General features: G+C 45.9%; 1 protein-coding gene across 13 annotated transcripts in view; it reads right to left on the bottom strand.

The window, feature by feature from the left end:
* Window positions 1-18,595, bottom strand: part of SLC8A1 (solute carrier family 8 member A1) — a 349,364-nt gene that overhangs the window by 7,883 nt on the left and 322,886 nt on the right. For all 13 annotated transcript variants that reach the window (XM_059720277.1, XM_059720279.1, XM_059720281.1 and 10 more), the window contains one exon: window positions 8,685-8,960. In XM_059720277.1, coding sequence (XP_059576260.1) covers window positions 8,685-8,960 — 276 coding nt within the window. The remainder of the gene's footprint in view (window positions 1-8,684; window positions 8,961-18,595) is intronic.

Below are 18,595 nucleotides of genomic sequence, written 5' to 3'. Positions count from 1 at the left end.
TCCCTATTAGGCTTGAGGGAGGGGATTTATGAGAGGCTGGTCTGAAAATCCAAATTAATGATATTATGTCCATTTTACGCTTTTGACTCTTTTGCTGACTTCCTCAAAAAAATCTAATGGGTAGGAGAGGCTTTACAAAAGCCATGGTAGATTGCCCCTGTCATGTCATGTTTCTTTCAGCTTTTCATACTTCCATCTTTAATTATGTTTTCAATTAATTTGCCTTGTTAATTATTCATATGTTTTGTTCAGGCTGGGAAGCTTCAGTAATAAATAAACACTCATATTTCATACCCATTATAGTGAAAATAGTCTCAGTTAAAGACTGTCTCCAATATATAATTGGATCTATTGTGTATTAAAGCTTATGGGCAAATTAGGGACTTTTTATTTCACGTGAACACCACCAATGAAAAACAATGCCAGGAACTGTTCAGGAATCTGACTACTTAATGCATTTCTTTGCTCTCAGGTCACCTTGGGTAAAACAAGGCGCAGGACTGCTTGGAAAAAAGTGATTATTTATACTTTCATTTTTTATTTGTATTCACTGAGAGTTTCTCCTGAGCATGCTCTCTCCATGGGGTTTGAAGGTGAGATTGTAAAGTTACATCTGGCAGGAAGCATCCCTTTCCATGTAAATGGAAACCCAAGTTCCAATAAATATAATATGAAGGTTAATTTACAGTAAAAATCAAAAGATCACATTACTTCTCAAAGCACCAAGGTGGAAATTTATATAATTTCCGCTCTTTTTTTCCCCCAGCAATATTCCTGCATTATCATTGAAGCGACTCAAATTAATAATTATAGTTTATAAGTGATGTCAAAATTATTCTAAGCTTCTCCATGCCTATCTGTGCTGCAGTCACGTGAGTGCCTGTTTGATGCTCCATTACAATCATTCTGCATGAAGGGGGAATGGCATAAAACATGCTCAGACTGCCTGACTGATTAAAGGTATGAGGAAAAGGAGACGGCTCAAACTTTCAGAGGATAGCTTTTTTCCTTTGCCCTTAGAATCTGGTGTGTACATTGCATTATTGCGGCACAGACCAAGGAATCCCTCAGGTTGTAAACTAGTGGGGTCTGCACTTTGTAACAACGCTATACTGAAATCAGTGGGCATCAGGTGTACTTTCGTACTCTCTACATGCTCTCTATGTGTCGGTCTGCATCCTTAGGTATCCAAGTACCTTCCCAAAATCTATTCAGGACTTTCAGGCTGTCTGTATCTGAGCCAAGATTTCAACCTCGGTAGGTCTCCTTGGCCCCAGCCCAACTCACCTGAAGCCTACTGCTTATGAAAGCTTATGCAATGCATCTCTGATTTAGACAGCCTAGAAAGGTGCAAATCTACTCTGCCTTCTGCTTAACTTTAGACTAACACAGCTAACTACCTCTCTCTCCACAGCCCAAAGCCATAATCCCAGGACCAGGCTTCCTCTCCATTACCTCTGTTTTCCTCCTAAAATTTAGAAACTAAATTTTGGTAGGAAATGCTATGTCACATCTTGGTTGCAGAACCATGTTTTGGCTTATACAACCATGTTTTTGGCTTCTGGTTAGATGGTCAGTGTGGGAGTGCTTAGGCTTATTCTCCCCTCCCCCTTGAAGTTGTTTGGTACATGATACCAGTAGCTCCTGATTAAGCTGTCCTTACAGAGGAGGCATGTTGATGCGGAAGTTCTCAGCCAGCTGCACTGCTTGGGAGTGTTATTCTGGGTGAATCCCCAACAAAGGAGTGGGCAGTGAGTAAGTATCCAATCCAACTGTGCAGGCAAACCCCTGCTTAGCTTTCAGAACATGAATAATTCCCTCAGTAATGGGACTGCTTATATGCTTAAATTCCAGGAAGAAAGTGAACAGCCCTGGCTGGATCTGAGCCTACAGGTTCAGCATTATCTTGTTTTTCCAGGATTTTGCAGGGGAGCATCCCCTCATCTTTGTCATTTCCCCCCAAAACAGATGGGCATGGGAGGATGCCATATACTGGAGGTGTCAAAGATATAGCCTGCAGAACCATATTGCCTAGCCTCTGGGTCTTGGAGTTGCAGCAGCACACAAGCAGCAGACCAAGCAGCAGACCAAGCATGCCACAGGGCCCCATGCACCGTCACAGTGCCTGTTTCAGTTTGTGTCCGAGAGTGGTGGAGTGGCTGCCATGTGCAGCACAGCCTTGGAGTGACCAAAGCAGAACTGAACTGCATGTGGCACCTACTCTAAGACACACGCTGGATCCAAGATATAGGGCTGGTCCATGGGTCCAGCCTGCAGGACTAGATGAGTTTGACATCCCTGCCATACACAGATATGTGCCATCTCTTCACAGTAGAAAATGTTTAGAGTTCACACGATGCTCTTGTGAAGCAGGCTACAGCTACCAAGAGTCCTGTGTTCTCTTACACCTTCCAAAGTACCTAAACTAGAAGACACTGGAGTTTTGCAATAGCTTGGTCTCTCCATGTGCAGTTTCAAAGTGATGGGTAGTTTGTGTTACACCAGGTGATCCTTTTAAGCATGGAGGAAAATGAGCATCTCCAATACCCGATTTGAAATGGTATGACAAGGGACAGGCACTATCTTGTTTAGTTACTCCTTCTGCATGTTTAGCTATAAATTAACAAGTGACTGGGGGCCCAATAGAATGAGATCACAGAACTGGATTTAGCACCTTTGGCCAATACCATTCTCAAAGGTGACCATATGCTTGCAATTAAGAGTGAACATGATTGTGCATTCTTGTAGATATTCCATTGTTGTTTTTAATAGATGGAACATAATTAGGTCAGATACTATATACTTCGGTTTTTGCCTCTTGGTAAGGGAAGATGGTAAAAAAAAAAAGGCTTAACTTTTCATTGCACAGGCTCTGAATCAGACAGAACTCTTCAGTTGAACTCCTCCCCTCATGTTATTTATGCGCCTGATTACTTTTTCCAGTGCCAAACTGAATAGGATCAGAGACAGGCCATCTCCCTGTCTCAATCTGGTTCTAACTGGGAAGGGGGTCTGATTTTCTTCCATAAGTGCTAATTCTGTTTTTTGATTCATGCATGAAAACTTTAATGAGTTCAGTTAGTTTGTTGGGAATTCGTAATTCAGCTAATATGGCCCAAAGGCTTTGTCTGTGTATGCTATCAGAGGCTTTCTGGAAGTCTATGAATAGAACATGTACACTTTGATTATATTTCCATTTTGTCCTCAACTATTTGTCTTAGCGAGAAGATTTGATCTGTTATCAACCTAGTCTTCTGGAATCCACATTAGTTTTCTCTCAGAATTGTTCTTCCTATATCTCTGGTCATTTTACTGAAAAAAAACCTGTTTTTCTTGAAGGCCCATCTCCTGGAGTCAGGTGATTGTGGAATATTTTTATTTAAAATAGACAGGAGATATGCCAATAAAGAAAAATCAAAACATGTAACATCTAAAGCTTCTAAAACCAGGAGGCACCTACAGAAAATGCCCTGATCTAATATTTTGTTTAGTCTCATGATATTTAAGGGAACCACAAGACTTTTTGGGGCCTGATGCTTGGTATTTTGCTGCTCAGCGTTGGCCCTACTGTACACAATCTGGGTGAAGCTTGGTTGGGCTGCCTCTGATTATGTTCTTCTGGGACATTACTATGCTTGGTGCACAAGCACTCTGCTAGATCCCATCCTGTGAAGGACAGTGGAAAGCTGTAAAGTGTGGAAGAGCAGGGGTATTTGTGTCGCCCCTTGAACTTACTGCAAAACAAGGGATTAGCAATAGAAAGCACAGGCTCCTTCTGTGCCTCCCCTCAACCTCCTTTTCAGTCTCTACTAATCAACACAGTTTTTGAGGCCATCTAGTAATTCAGCCAGGGACATGTCTCCAAACAATTGGTATCAGAAAACATTTTAGCTGTTCTACTGGAAGCAATTCCAGCAGCTACTCAAACTCTGCAAACTCATTTTGATGCGTATGGATCAAAGCCAAAGCCAGTCTCATCAAAGGGGTGGAACAAGAGAACCATAAGTGTACAAAAATGTGTAAGAGATCTAAGAGATAAGATTAAAGAAGCAGAAACTCAGAAAGGAAACAAGGGCTTCAAGCCAGGCAGTGATTTTACTATTACATGGAAAAACGCTGCAAAATCTACAGCGATATTAAGTATCTTGAAACTTTTGGGAGAGAGAAAGGGTACCTGAAATCATTTTTAAGTACCAAATTCCAATTATCCACATCATTAGATATTTTTAAAATATTTTGTACATCTTTTAAATCTACTCTTGTTTAATCAATGTCTGCTTTATCTGTCAACAATGTTGGCTGTATTGGCTCTAGCACTGCCATGTGGCTGGTATGTTTATTCTGACTCCAGCATGGAGGTGGGAAAAAAGTACTACTTATAGATAAAATAATATTTGTTTTTTCCCAGTGCCAGAAGAAGCACAGTGTAAAAGAATCTTTGTCTCTAGAGTTCCATGTTTTTCTTATAGTTTCTAGCAAAATTCAAGTTTCCTCAAGATTCTTAAAAGATTTTTTTTTGTAATAAAATGAACAGGATGCCAATTTTTTTTTTTTAACCAACACAATTAAGTCAAGAAGATACTGACTGAAATGGAAATTCTCCCCCATAAGGATGTGGAAGATAATTCTTTGCTATCTGATTGCAAGAGGCTGCTGGGTTTTAACTCTCTCCTTTTCTTTCCCTATTTTTATTTACATGTTGGCTATCAAACTGGTGATGTATCTGGCTGTTACTTTCTAGGCCTGGTTGTAACAGGCCCAGTTCAGATCACCTTGGGGAATGGACAAATAAACAAACTGTAGCAAATTAAAAATGTACCTACTTTTACCCCCTGGTGGTTTAGCCATATTTTGCTGAAGTGGTAATTTCCTTAGTTCATTCAGCATTCACTTGCCCTGGGCCAGAGCAGGCATATGGACTGTTATTGGACACTAGTACACATGACAAACATTGCCCATTTTTGTAGTTTAATTGCTTCACGCTTTATACATATGGGGTTTTTTTTTTGCGAATTAAATGAGTTTGTTACATTCCAAACTAAACCACATCTCCATGTAGTTTAGTTTGCAATGTAGCTACTTGTAATGTTGCAGCCTTTAATCTGACAGGTCACTTACTGGCCACAGGACAGCCAGGCTGAAGGCAGAAGCAGCAAGGGGCCTGTTCCTTTTTTATTTCCCCTCCTGCTGCACAAAGCCTGCCCACCTCTCCTGCAGCTGGGGGCGAGCTGCCAGCGGGCTGAGTGGCCCCTGGTCCTTCCCTCCATGGTGGCAGCACCCCCTGGGGCTGCCTGGGTAGGCTGCTAGCAGGCCAGATGCTGCACTAGCTTGGAGGCAGCACCCACCAGATCCAACTGTTCCTCGAGCCTGCCAAGGCTTCCAGAGCACTGTGCACTGTCCTCACCGCCTTCCCACTGCCTGGGACCACCTGGGAATGGGCTGACTTGCCCCTGGGGCAGCACAAGGAAGTGGCAGGAGGGTGGTTAGGTGTACTGGCGGCTGAAGGTGGTGGGGATGATGCTGAAAAGGGTACTGAAAGCCCAAGCAGGCTCAGGGAGGCTCGGGTTTGTTGGGCTTTCAGCACACTGTGCACCGTCCCCACTGCACACTCAGCCACCCTCCTGCTGCTTCCCTGCGCTGCCTTAGGGGTAGGCTCCATTGGAAAAAAAAAAAGTGGCGAGAGGCCTGATTCCTCCACCCCCCAGGAGCCTGCTTGTGGCCATGGGGTGAGCTACCAAGGGCCCCAGTCCTTCCCTCCACAGCGGTGGCACCCCCTGGGGCCATCTGTGCAGGCTGCTGGCAGGCTGGGGGCTGCCCCTGCTCAGGCTTGGGGAGCAGTTGGATGGGGCTGACCCACTGGCATCTTGGCCCCCAGCTGCAAGCAGTCTTTGTGGAAAAAGGATCAGGCCCCTCGCCATAACAGGGATGGGAAGCCCCTAAATTGAAATGGTAGGTTTTTAATCATCACAATTAAAAACCTACCGTTTCAATTTAGGGGACTAAACCCCTGTCATGTGTACAAGCAGCCATCATGTCCTGATTGCTATGGAGCAAAACTAAAATCCTATATGGAGCACTTTACCAGAGACAGGGCCTGACCTCAACCTCAAAGATAAGACTCTCGATACTCTTGATTTAGAAAAATTTAAACCCAGCTATGTTTTTGCAAAATCATCCCTTACCCCAAACTCTTTTGGTGCTGAAAGAAAAACTTTATCCAACCCGCATGTTCCTCCACTTGAGGATTTTGAAAAATACGGAGTTCAGCTCTGATCCAGGCCTGCTTCCAGTATGGGAAACACAAAATCTGAATAGGGAGGTTTGGCAAAAGTGAAACACAGGGTCCTTGGTCCATTTCTAATTAGCACAAAGCATAATTTGCAGAAACACAGACCTGCCAATGCCTGCTATTTACTCCCTTTGACAAAGAATGTCAGCACTGCCCATTTTCAGCTATCAGGAGGCAGGGAACATGGTGTATAATTCTCAGGCATCCTAGGATTGGGACTAGGATGTGTTCCTTGAGGAGACTGCTGGCTCACTGAGCCCTGGGACTGGATGATACCATGATCAATACCTGCAGCAAGCCTGCACACCTCTTAACTTCACTGAGTGTGACCTGGAGTTTTGAGGGGAACCCATGAGCTCAGGGCTGGCTTTTCCCTGATAACCTACTGTGACAATGGAACTGCCTTCCCCCAAATCTTAAACAATGGCTGGTGCCAGGCACTCCCCTCCTTCTCTCTGCTCCCTGGAGGACATATCAAGATGACAAGGCAGCAGGCGGCCCATAGCTAGAGTGGGAGGCATTTCAACTCTTCTCCTCAGCAAACCAACAGCAGCCACTCTCCTTCAGGATACAACCTGAGAATGGGAGCAGCAGGGCAGGGAGTCCAAGACAGTTGTGACAGAGAGACATGCCTGGTCTGCAGGAGCTGAGAGCACAGGGCCTCCTGCTATCTTTTTCTGCAGTATTAATGGTTCTGCTTCCCTCTGTCCTGTACCCCCTCATCTGTCTTGTCTCCAAACCCCCTTTACCCTGCTCAGCGGGAAGGTGAGCAGTGAGACAGATTGTAATAGCAAGAGCTTTGCTAATAGCAAGAGTTCTGCACGCTGATTCCATAGTAGGCCAGTGAAGCAGCACATAGCCTCCTGCTCTGTAAGCGTGACCAAACCATGAACCTAGATAGTAGAATGTTGTAATACACCAAGTCTGTTAGATAACGACTCATCCCCAAATTCCTAGCTTGAAATAACCAAATCCCTAGCTTGAGATAACATTATTTACTCCAGACTATATAAGCTGTACATTTTTAAGTTACGATGGGTTCCTCAGCTCTGGCAAGAGTTCCGACTTGCACGGATCCCCGGTTCAGGCTATCGCATCCCCGGAATCGGGACACTCTGGGGCAAGAAGAACCATGCGAAGTAGCGGCTGCCGCCTAAGGCCGATGTGAAGTGACCGTCTTCTCTGCTCTGTTCTATCACCTGCCTCTGCGAGTATCCTTAAATAAAGCTTTGCAAGAGTAAAAACAACTGTGAGCACGTCCTTTGTTCAAGCGTGGGGAATCTTCTGAACCCAGTAGTTCATTCTAAGACACAGATGAAGGCACACTGCTGATTTGCACAATATTGTGACATGGATGTTGGGTTTTACTTTCTAGCCCATCCTTTATACCTTTCAGCTTTCTTTTTTTTAACTGCAACAGATGTTTAGCGATGGCTACAGACCATGAAAAAGGACCTGCAAAAAGAACCTGATACTGCAAGCTTTCTATCCCTGGATTCTAGCTGCTGTAGAAGAGATGGGGGTGAAGTATCTGGTGACACTCTGCATGTTGTTGATGGACATCTGGCTGCCAGCTAAGTAGCAGAAGTGTGGCAGAAGAATAGGAATTGTTGTCCAATGCAAATCCAGATCTATCCATTCTTAATGTATAGTAAGAGAGTGGAGAACATGGCTTGGATCTATCATCAGTAGCAGCAAGAAGTGAAAATGATACTAAGAATAACAAGACCCAAAAGTCCCTTCTTCCAATTCCACTGATTTTCTATTTATTCATATATCAGTATTAACTGGACAAAGAGAATCTTCTGGGAAAAGGAAAAATGGGATAAAAATGTGAAAGTCTTGCCAAGCAAAAGGAATATACCTGGAATGAATTAAGGACCACCTCTGTTTTAAGGGGACTTAAAAAACCCCTCCCAAAACACTCTAAGTGCAGTTAATTTCATACCCATTTTAGGTCTGGAAAATATATACTGGTATATATAGACAGTGGCGAAAGGAAAAGTAGGGATCCATCCTCCTTTAACACTGTATGCAGCACCTGAACTTTCCTCTCTCAGGAAGAAAATGTGGATTGGCTGCTGTTTCCACCGCTACTATCAGTTACTCATGGTAAAAAACCCTTTAGGAAAATATTGTTTTCAAAATATGCCAAGCATGGAAGGCCTGGGAATCCCAAGGTGAAGCTATATTTTAGATAACCCACTGTCAACAAACAGTGTAAAGGACAGAAGCACACTGCTATGATTTCCCATATGGTGGTCATGTTACAAGCTTAATTGCTCTTCATGGAGACCAGGGCAGTTACCCACCCCCTGCTAGTGCCCCCCCTCCCCCTCAAGACTCAGCACAGGGGAAGGACAGGAAAGGTCCTGGCAGGGAATTTTTTTTTTACCTGGTACCGAAGTTCCAAGTGCAACAAACACGACTGCAGTCACAGAATCCTTCAAGCCGATGGTGCAGCCAAAATGGGATGCCAAGTCCCCAATGAAAGCTGTCAGGAGGCCAATCATCAAGATGGAGACAACAAAGCAGGCCCAACCATTCCAGTAGTCTGTGGGGGGCACAAAGGCAAAAAGGACCTTCCAGAAGACGGTCAAAAAGTGCATCACATAATCGAAACAGGAGGGCAGCTTCTCTTCCCCACATTCATCATCATCATCATCTTCTCCTGGAAAAACAAACACCATAGTCCAATCAAGTCCAGTACTTTAACAACATGATCATGCTTTTTTCCCACTGCTAACATGAGGATGGCTAGGACCACCACACCTTAATAAAATATAAGTTAATATTGCTTCTTGGACCAAATTCCTGATTAAGTACTTGACATCCACTGCTGCCAGAGGAAAAGCTTTCTGGTTTGAACTGATACAGCCCTGTGAGAGAAAGGTGGTAGTAGGACACCAGGCGTCTGTTGGGAACTGAGGCATGCAGGTATCACTGTTGTACCATTGCCACATTTTCTCAGTAGTTCACAAAATTCACTGTATCAGCAGGTGCCAAATGAGACCCTACTTTGTGTCGATCACTATTGGGTGAACCCAATAAACAGGAATGCCTCTCATAAAGATAAACATGACCAAATGCTTTTCATAGTTCAGGATTATTATTTACTAGTTTTTTACTAAATTCAGGGCTGGTCATTGGATTCAGGGAGTGAAGAGGCTGCCGGGGCACTGATTTACTACCATGTTTATCCAAATATAAAATTACCCTGAATTTAAGACAATCTCCCAATAATTAGATTCTATACATGGAAAATTTATAAATTTCTTACAATTTTCCATGTATGAGATCTAATCATTGAAGGATCATCTTAAATTTGCAGGCAGGGCAGGGGGGGAGAGGTAATGGGGGGCAGCAATGAGATAGGAGATGGCAGGTAGACAGACATTGGGGAAATCAGTAAGGGGCACATGGTAGGGCAGATGGTGGGGGCAGTACTGGGGCAGGCAGTGGGGGTGGTGGGGAACAGGCAGTAGCGGGGAAAGTGGTAAGGTAGTTGGTAGGGTCCCCTCCTGAAGCCTCAGGCTGCCCCAATTCCCCTTCCCCTCTTCCCCTTCCCCCCTTCACACTGCTTCTGCCCCCTGCAGACTCAGATCCCCATCCCGCCCTTCCTCCTGCCTCCCCCACCTCCAGAGTCTCTCCCTCCTGCCTGTCCCTCCATCCCCACCCCACTTACCTTTGCTCCATGCCAGCAGGTTGTCCCTGCTGTAGCCTGGGACACAGAGCATGGCTCCAGCCCAGCCCCACAGCAGTGGCACAGAGCTGGCACTGCAACTACAGGGCTGGGCAGGAGCACTTGTTCCGTGCTCCAGGTTTCAGCGAGGACAGAGTCTGCTGCAGTGGAGCAAAGGTAAGGAGGAATATGGAAGAGGAGGAGAGATGGGGCAGAACTGGCACAGGGGAAGACTGGAGACCACAGGGGAGGAGTGGCTGGGAGTGCAAAGGCAGTGCGGGGTAGGTAGCAGCTGTGGTTCTGGCTCCAGCTCTAACCCCTACCCCTTGCTGCCTTGTGCTCAATTGTAAGGCAAGGGGCTTTTTCCCCCCAGATTAAATAGGGGGTAAACATCATCTTCTAATTGAGTAAATATGGTACATCTAGCCTTTCACCAGCTCAGAATATATAACTGCAAGTATCTGAGTGCCTATGAAATGCTGCAGTGCTTAATAATTGGTGTCTTAATTAGGCGGGAGGCTGCCCATTCCTTGCCCCGATGACAGGGGGCACTATCTGTGGCTCCGAAAACCTCCTCTGCACCACAACCCATGCCTCGCGGATGGCATCCACATGATATAATCATAATCTACCTCACGACTGGTGCTCCAGGGCCTCACAGGGACTCTCCCTCTCTCCCTGGAGCAGCAGGTCATTGTGCTTAACATTTAGGTCTTTCTTTTGACCCACTCAGCCTCCTTGCGATGGAGGACTTACCAGGGTCAGGACTCACCCCTAATTCTCTGGCTGAGGCCCTGCACTTGGCCTCTGGCCCAACTATAGCCTCAGGCATCCATGAACATGCCTTGGCCTATTCCCCACCCCTGGGGTTCCTACTATGCTCACTCTGCAGCCTCTACACCACGCCCCACCCTGAGATCTTCTCAGCATCTTCACAATCAGCTCCTCACAGGGCTGGCCCTTGCACTGCCCTTCAGGCTTACTCCCAGTTTGGCCCTACTCAACACACCCCTGGGACTGCCCTTTAGGCCTAGTCCCTGTTCAGCCCTACTCAGCCCCCCTCATGCACAGCCCTTCAGACCTACTCCCCTTCAACCCTACTGTGTGTGGGGCCCCCTCCATCCCTTCCCTCTCAGGACGTTCACAATGGCCCTCTTCCCTAGGGCCTCACTATACTGCCTTCTCTCAGGGCCTTGGGGTCAACCACCCCTGTAGGCTCAGGTGGCTCTCCACTTGCCATGCCTGGCCCACCACACTCACTATCCAGGGTCTTGCATCCCCTCACAGGCTCAGGTGTCCACAACCATGCCTGGTCCCACTACTGCCTCCAAAGCCCACCCAAAGATGGGGGCTGGGTTCAAGGTGCCCCTCCTTGCCTTTCACTGGGGAAGTAACTGGCCTGGCATTTCCTGGGGGCTCCCATACCACCAGGAGCCCCACCAAGCCACCTTTCCCCAGCAGGGTGCAGTTTTAGGTTATGGCCCAGGACCAAGAGCCTCCTACTCTTACCTTCTGGACATTCCTGCTGCAGCTCAGTGAGGAAATGTTTCTGCCTGCACTGGCAGCAGCAAACTGCAGCCTCTTTATACCTGGTTCCCCAAAATGACTGCCGCCTGGCAAAATCAGGCACCTGGCAGTTGCCTGACTCTGCCCTTAAGGTGCCCAGCCACACTAAGGGACCTGGACCTCTTCAGCCTCTGCAAGAGAAGGCTGAGAGGTGATTTTGTGGCCACCTACAAATTCATTGGGGGGGGAGGGGGGTTTAGCAAAGAGTAGGTGATGCTGTTTACCAGGGCACCCCTTGGAATAACCAGAAACAATGGCCACAAACTGATGGAGAACAGATTTAGGTTATACATCAGGAACAATGTCTTCACAGTAAGGGTTGCCAGAATCTGGAATGGGCTTCCAAGGGAGGTGGTGCTCTCCCCTACCTTGGGGGTCTTTTAAGAGGAGACTGGACAAGCACCTAGCTGGGGTTGTCTGACCCCAGCACTCTTTCCTGCCCAGGCCAGGGGGTTGGACTCAATGATCTACTGAGATCCCCTCTGACCCTAACAACTATGAAACTATAAAACAATTGTAAGGAACTGCTAACTGCTAATTGTAAGGAACTCTTTATAGAAGCAGGTAATGGAAACAGCAGAAGCAGCACCCAGAACACTGGCAGAAGATGAGGCTGGAGTAGAAATGGTGTAGTGTGGGTTAGGGGCTTCCCTGGGGACAGATATAGCAAATGTAGAGCCTGGGGCACTGGTTGAACTGGAACTGGACTTGTGCCTAATGTTAGTGGGAAAACAGTAGAAAGACAAGAGAAGTGGAGAGAGAAGACAGCAGAGTCAGACGACCCCAGCTAGGCGCTTGTCCAGCCTCCTCTTAAAAGACCCCCAAAGTAGGGGAGAGCACCACCTTTCTTGGAAGCCCATTCCAGTCAGACAGCCCTATTTTATGGAAAACTGAAAAGCATGTGGTTATATCAGGTTCACTCCTCACTACAGAGTAATTACCTTACAGAGACAGGGGTTGTACACTGGTAAACACCACAGCAGACTCCATCAGTCATTTGCTTGCTTCCTTAAACCTTTACTTAAAGAAAGATGCATTTGGTGTCATTTCTTTAACAGTACATCTCAGTACTAGTATGATTTTACGGGCAGGGGACCGGAATATGTTACAGGTTCTCAAGACACCTTTTTTGATGTACGAGTGAAGTGGGCCATCAATTTTAATCCAGAAAAAAGTGTGTCCTTTGCATCAAAAGACAGGAAACACTAGCTTAGAAGGTTATGAGCATCCCTTATGTTATTCTCATTTCTTCTCTCTGCAGTTTCTCTAGTTCTGTAGTATTAGTTTTGAGCTTGGGCAACCAGTCTTGTACACCATTCCCAAATGAGACATCATCCCTAATTTGTATAAAGCAGGGGTGTCAAAGATCTGGCCTGGGTCCAGAGTTGACCCACATGCTGCATGCATACACTGACTTCCAGATCCCTCTCTTGGGTTGATACAGTAAATTCAGAACCCTGGGAGGGTTTTTACCCATCCAATGTGCACTGCATATATTTATCAATACCAAACTTCCTTCACTATTGCACCACTCATATCCCCAGTGGGTGTCTCCACAGCTCCTTCCAGCCTCCTGGTGTCCTGATGAACCTAGATAACTCTGCCTCATCTGCAGAGGTTGCTATTTAATTGCTCCTGCTCCTTTCAATATAATCTGTAAATACACTGACCACCGCTTAGAGTGGCAGGTTAGACTAATGCTATTTGCCTGCTGCATGAGGCAGAGAGTAGTACATCTCAAATATTAGCTTGACATTCAGACAGCCACAAATCATCACTAAGCAAAGTAATACATTAATATATAAAAAAATTAAACAGATGAATAAAATATAACTTGTAATATTCCAAGTGCTGTTTGTAAGTGCTCTTGCTTGTTTCCAGCAATGAACTCTGCAATTTACATTTGCACTGTCTTTTTCTGGCAGTCTGGTTTAAAGAGCTACTAATTATTCCGTAAGAGGTGCAAGCAAATGACTGATGGAGTCTGCCCCTGCCTCTGTAAGGTAATTACTTTGTAGTGAGGAGTGAACCTGATATAACCACATGCGTTGCAGTTTTCTATAAAATAGGGCTGTCTGACTTCCAAACAGCTGGGGGCCAAGAGCCCTGTGGGTTGCACCAGCAGGGGCTGCACAACTGCAGACAGCACTAGGACTAGCCATGTGCTGCATGCACACACTCCTGCTGTACCACATGTCGGCAGCCCCCCATGTTCCCCCTCTATCACCACTACATTGCATACCTGTGCATCCCCAGACTCACCCTCAGCTCCTCTGACCACACTGTGCTGCGCTGTCCTATGCCACGGGGTGGAGGCAGGCAGCAAAAGCCAGAGGAAGAAAGGGAAACTTGGAGATTCTGTCTCCAAGAACAGCTGGAGTGATAGGAGAAGCAGTGGCCAGGCAGGAGACTGAGGGCTACAGCTTAACACTTTGTGGGCCACATGTGTCCTGTGGGCCACTAGTTGGATGGCCCCAGTATAAATGATGCTTTTGTCACTGAAATCTATGGGGTGGCAAATGGCTAGCATGATAGAAATAGCTGCCTGCATTAGCTGTGGTAAGGACTGTATATTAAACAACATGGTTTCTAATATGGAATCTGGAGAAACCCTGGGTCACATCTTCTTCTGCCTATTAGGTGTGCTTGGGTACCTAAGGCCATTTCTTTTCAATCCTGTTCATGTCCTTGCAAACCCACAATGCATTAATGTAAAACACGATCATTGGACGCTTAAAACTGAAACAAGGGTTTGTTGGGTGATATCTTTTATTGGTCCAACTGTATGGCTGAGAAAGGTATTAGACAAGCTTTCAGGTAGAAAGTGCCCTTCCTCAGGCCTGGGAAAGCACTGTATAGTCTGCCTTCTTTTTTCTTTATGTTGTGGGATTTCCATTGTTACATGATGACTTTCAGTATCATGCCCTAGTAGGACTGTAGTGCTGTTGTAACCACTATGTTTCAGGAAATATGCAAGAAATAAGGGCTTTTTGCTGGTATCTTTTACTGGACCAATTGTTTACTTTCTTCTTGCACATTTCCTGGACCATCATCACATCTACAACATTCCAACCTAAAGACTGAATCACAAAAAAGCAGTGAGGAGGAGTACCTCCCCATCTTTTGCATTTACAGTTTTTCAGGCCTTTGAGTTGGGCGGATTAAAATTGCACTAAGGTGCCTGAGTCCACTTATGTACCTAATGGGTGCAACAGATACCAGCCTTTACTGTAAAGCTTTTTTCATGAGGAGACTGTTCCACCCTCATCTTTGCTATCTATCTCCAAGCCAGGTCCATGACCAAACTTAACCTCTCTCTGCCTTGCTCAGAGACTGCTGGTAAATCACTTCCCCTTTGCCAGCCTCTGTTCCCATGCCTGTTTCTCTCCTGTTTTGATTGTAGACTCCCCTGGAGGGGCCTGCCTCTTGCTTGTATGTGTGTATGACACCTTGTGTATTGTAACTCTGTCCTCAGCGGGGACCACTAAATGCTATTGTAATGCAAAGACTAATGTAATATAATTTTGGTCAGCTCCCTTATCCTCTATGGGGTGTGCCCTTTGAAGCCTCTTAATTAGCTGCCACTGAATTATCATGTGTCTACCGCTGAGGTGAAAAGGGGCAGCAATTATGTCAGTACTGTTTTTTCAATTATTCTGATTTGTTGGTGTGCCTCTCCTGGTAACAGAATGACTTGACTCCTGCCTCTCTTGCAGGAACTTGTAAGGGTGATGAACCTCCTCATGGTGGAGACAACCCGCTGCTGCTTACAAAGCAAGCTTGGGGGATGGGTTTTGCAGAACAGTAGTACATATGCTCCCTCCTCCTGACTACACACGCAGAGACAGAATGCAGATAAAATGCAAAAGAAATCCTTCCCCATGCCCCCTGCTCAGCAACTAGAGTCTACTGCACACCTAATTTCCCTTTGATTTGTTCAAAGCACTAGTTTAATGGAATCTGAGACAACATTTAATCCACTAAATTAAGCTGGGCAGGCCCGTTGAAATCCAGGCCCACTCTACATCCTAGTACTTGAGACTTCAGCTTCCAGTGTGTCACTCAAAACTGTCACTTGACATCCTGTCTCCATGGACTCCCTGACTGTGCTGACATCTTTGATGAAATCTTTGACATGCTGATTCACTCAATGTGGCTCAACAGGATGTCTTAAACTTTCCTCAATATCGAAACTGCATTTCCACTGCAATAAAAAACTTGCAGGCATTGGAGCTGAGCTAGCCCTTCTAAGGTGTCACTGCATTAGGTGTCACCGTATGCTGAGGGACCATCTCATGGTTATGGCACTGGTCTGAGATACTGGAGACCTGGATTTAAGCCTCCAACTTGTTATAGATTTCCTGCATGACCTTGCTCATGACACTTAATGACTCTGTTCTCCAGCTGCAAAGCGATGATAATACTGCTTCCTTTGTCTTCCATGTCTAGACTGCAAGGTCTTTGGGGCAGGATTTTTTCATATTCTCTGGAGACACATGGAGCATAGCACACTGATGCCTTGACTTTGCTTGGGGTCTCTTGTTTCCCCTAGCATGCTAGGTGCTACATTTGTGCTTACTACAAGTCAAAGCTTCCTCTGAGGTAGTAACCTAGATTTCCAGGAGTGACTACTGATTTGTGGGCCCTTGTGTTTTGGGTGCCTAACCTCTACCTGGCGCCTGCTCTGGCCAGGCTGGAACCCACACTGCACATATGCACACACACTCTGGCCAGTCCAGGACACATTTTGCATGTGATATTCCTCCTCCCTGGAGGCTCCGAGGCAGGCACTGCATGCAGTGTTGGTCCTGGACTGGATGGAGTGGGAGCTACATGTGGGGCACATACCAAACCAATTCTGCATGGGCACTGCATGTGGGGGTGGTCCCAGACCAATCGGAGCACGCGCTGCATTTGGTAGATCCTGGCACGTGGAGCATGGGACATGTCTGTATGCCGGAAAGAGCCCACATGGTCAGTTATGTGCTATTAATTCGGCCCATCAACAGGCCTTGCGCCACTAATCTAGCCTGCAGGCCCAGATGCTTTTGACACCCCTGCCTTAGAGTCTCTGGGAGAAAATGGTGATACACATGCTAAAGACAGAGAACAGCTTATTTTCTGAGAGTTGGTGCACAGGGAGCACCACAGAGGTGGGGTAGCAATGCATTCAGGCTCCCCAGAAGCACAGTTCCAGACTGTGTAAGAGAGCAGGAAGCTCATTTCACTCTTGGGGTAGAAAGAAGATTTTGAAAGGCTGAGTGCTGCCTTTTGTAGCAGAGGATGCAGCCAGAGCAGCAGATGCCTTAGGAATAAGTTTTTTCAAGGCATTAGAAAGCAGAGCTGATTTCTGCCTAGTCTTGTGGCCTTTTAAACCAGTGACCACTCTCCGACTGCCTCCCCTGGATGGATGCTCTCATCCTAACAGATCAAACACAACTAATTTAAAGGAACAATCTACCCTAGCCCCTAGTTTTCAAAAGGTTCTTTTATTTGGAGAGCTGGGATAATTGCCTCTTTGTTGTTGGGAAGGTTACAATCGCCATAATAACTGCATGCAATTTTCTTAAGCTTTGCTGCTGGCCTGCATGAGCTTTTTCCTTTCCACATCTCTTTATGCAATGATGACACTTTTTAGTTTAATTGAAAAGAAAAATGTTTAAAGTCTCCAGCAGGGAGAACAAAATAATCTTGCTGTACATTGTGTATCAATGGTAACTGCCGACCTACACTGCATTCAAACAATGGTTGTACAGCATAACAAAAGACTAATGAGGAGTCACTTCTACCTGATTACTTGCTCTGCTGCCATTCGTTATGACTACAGCCTCCCTGCCCTGATTGCTTGTGCTGGTCTGAAGGGTTGTTTGACAATTGCAGTAGGTCTTCCACAACATTTGGAGGAAAAAAACTTACACCGTAAATGACAAATGCACCTCCAAGACAGACCCCTGTACTCTCCAGTGTCATACACATTCTCTTTTTCAGCCTGTCTGGTAGCTGCCATGCATTGCAAGTTCTTTTTTATAGATTACTCTCCTTAAACATATTATTTCCCTGAGAATCTCTAAATACAGCAATAGCCAATAGGCTAGAGGCATCTCTCCCTTCCTGGTTTCACTTCCAGCCAGCTTTCTCCAAACTTTGTGGGTTCAAACGCATCTTGCAATTCCCTTAAATTTGACCCTTTACAGTTTTGCTATTTTGTGTCAAAAAGCTGTGGCAGACATTGCCTGGCAACGTTAGTGGTGAACAGAATAGTAAAGAGGGCAAGTTATACACTGACAACACCACACTTAGGCGAACATGGCACTCACATATATAAGAAGGTGCAGAGCAATATTCCATTCAACATGCACCTTATAGTGCCACATTTAATATGGCAGGTATTGTATATAATGGTAGAAAAATCAAAACAGAAACCTTTTATATGTTGGAGAATCTTCAGAGAATATATTTAAATCTGAGACCTGGACTGCTGTCAGCTCACTCCACGAAGACCAGGGTGACTAGACACATCTCTGTTTTAAAAATCAACAGAGCTGTGTGGCAGGGGGATGGCTGGGACCCCAAAATCTTTAGGGAGATGATTAGAAAGTGAATGTGAGTACAACTGTCCTGATACTCTAAATCTGTGTGGATGGCATGAGCTGTTCCTAGCAGGAATGAGCCCCATCTGGAGGTCAGGCTACACTAGGATCACCTCTCTTCAAACTCTTGGGCAGTATACAGAGGAGGGGAAAGCAGCAGGATCCAGACTGTTGCAGAGAAGCCTTGGGAAGCAGTGAAAAGGAGTTCCTGCAGAACATGGGGAAAGGGCAGAGCCACACACCCTGACTGCAGAGCAGGGATGGAAAAGGAGGCAGCTCAACTTCTATCACACACTACCTATAGGGGCCAGGGAACCACAGTGATGCTGGTGTGGGCCCAGGCTGGGATATGGACAAGCATGGAACTAGCACCAAGAAAGGTGGCAGGAGGGCTGTCAGAGGGACTGGTTCTTGCATTCCTCCCTTTTGTTGAAAGGGACTTGTCTTTGGCCCCTTAACTGATAAGCC

Source organism: Alligator mississippiensis, chromosome 1, assembly GCF_030867095.1.
Source record: "Alligator mississippiensis isolate rAllMis1 chromosome 1, rAllMis1, whole genome shotgun sequence".
NCBI lineage: Eukaryota > Metazoa > Chordata > Crocodylia > Alligatoridae > Alligator > Alligator mississippiensis.
Note: the sequence above shows the minus strand (reverse complement) of the source record. Positions and strands in the feature narration are given on the sequence as shown.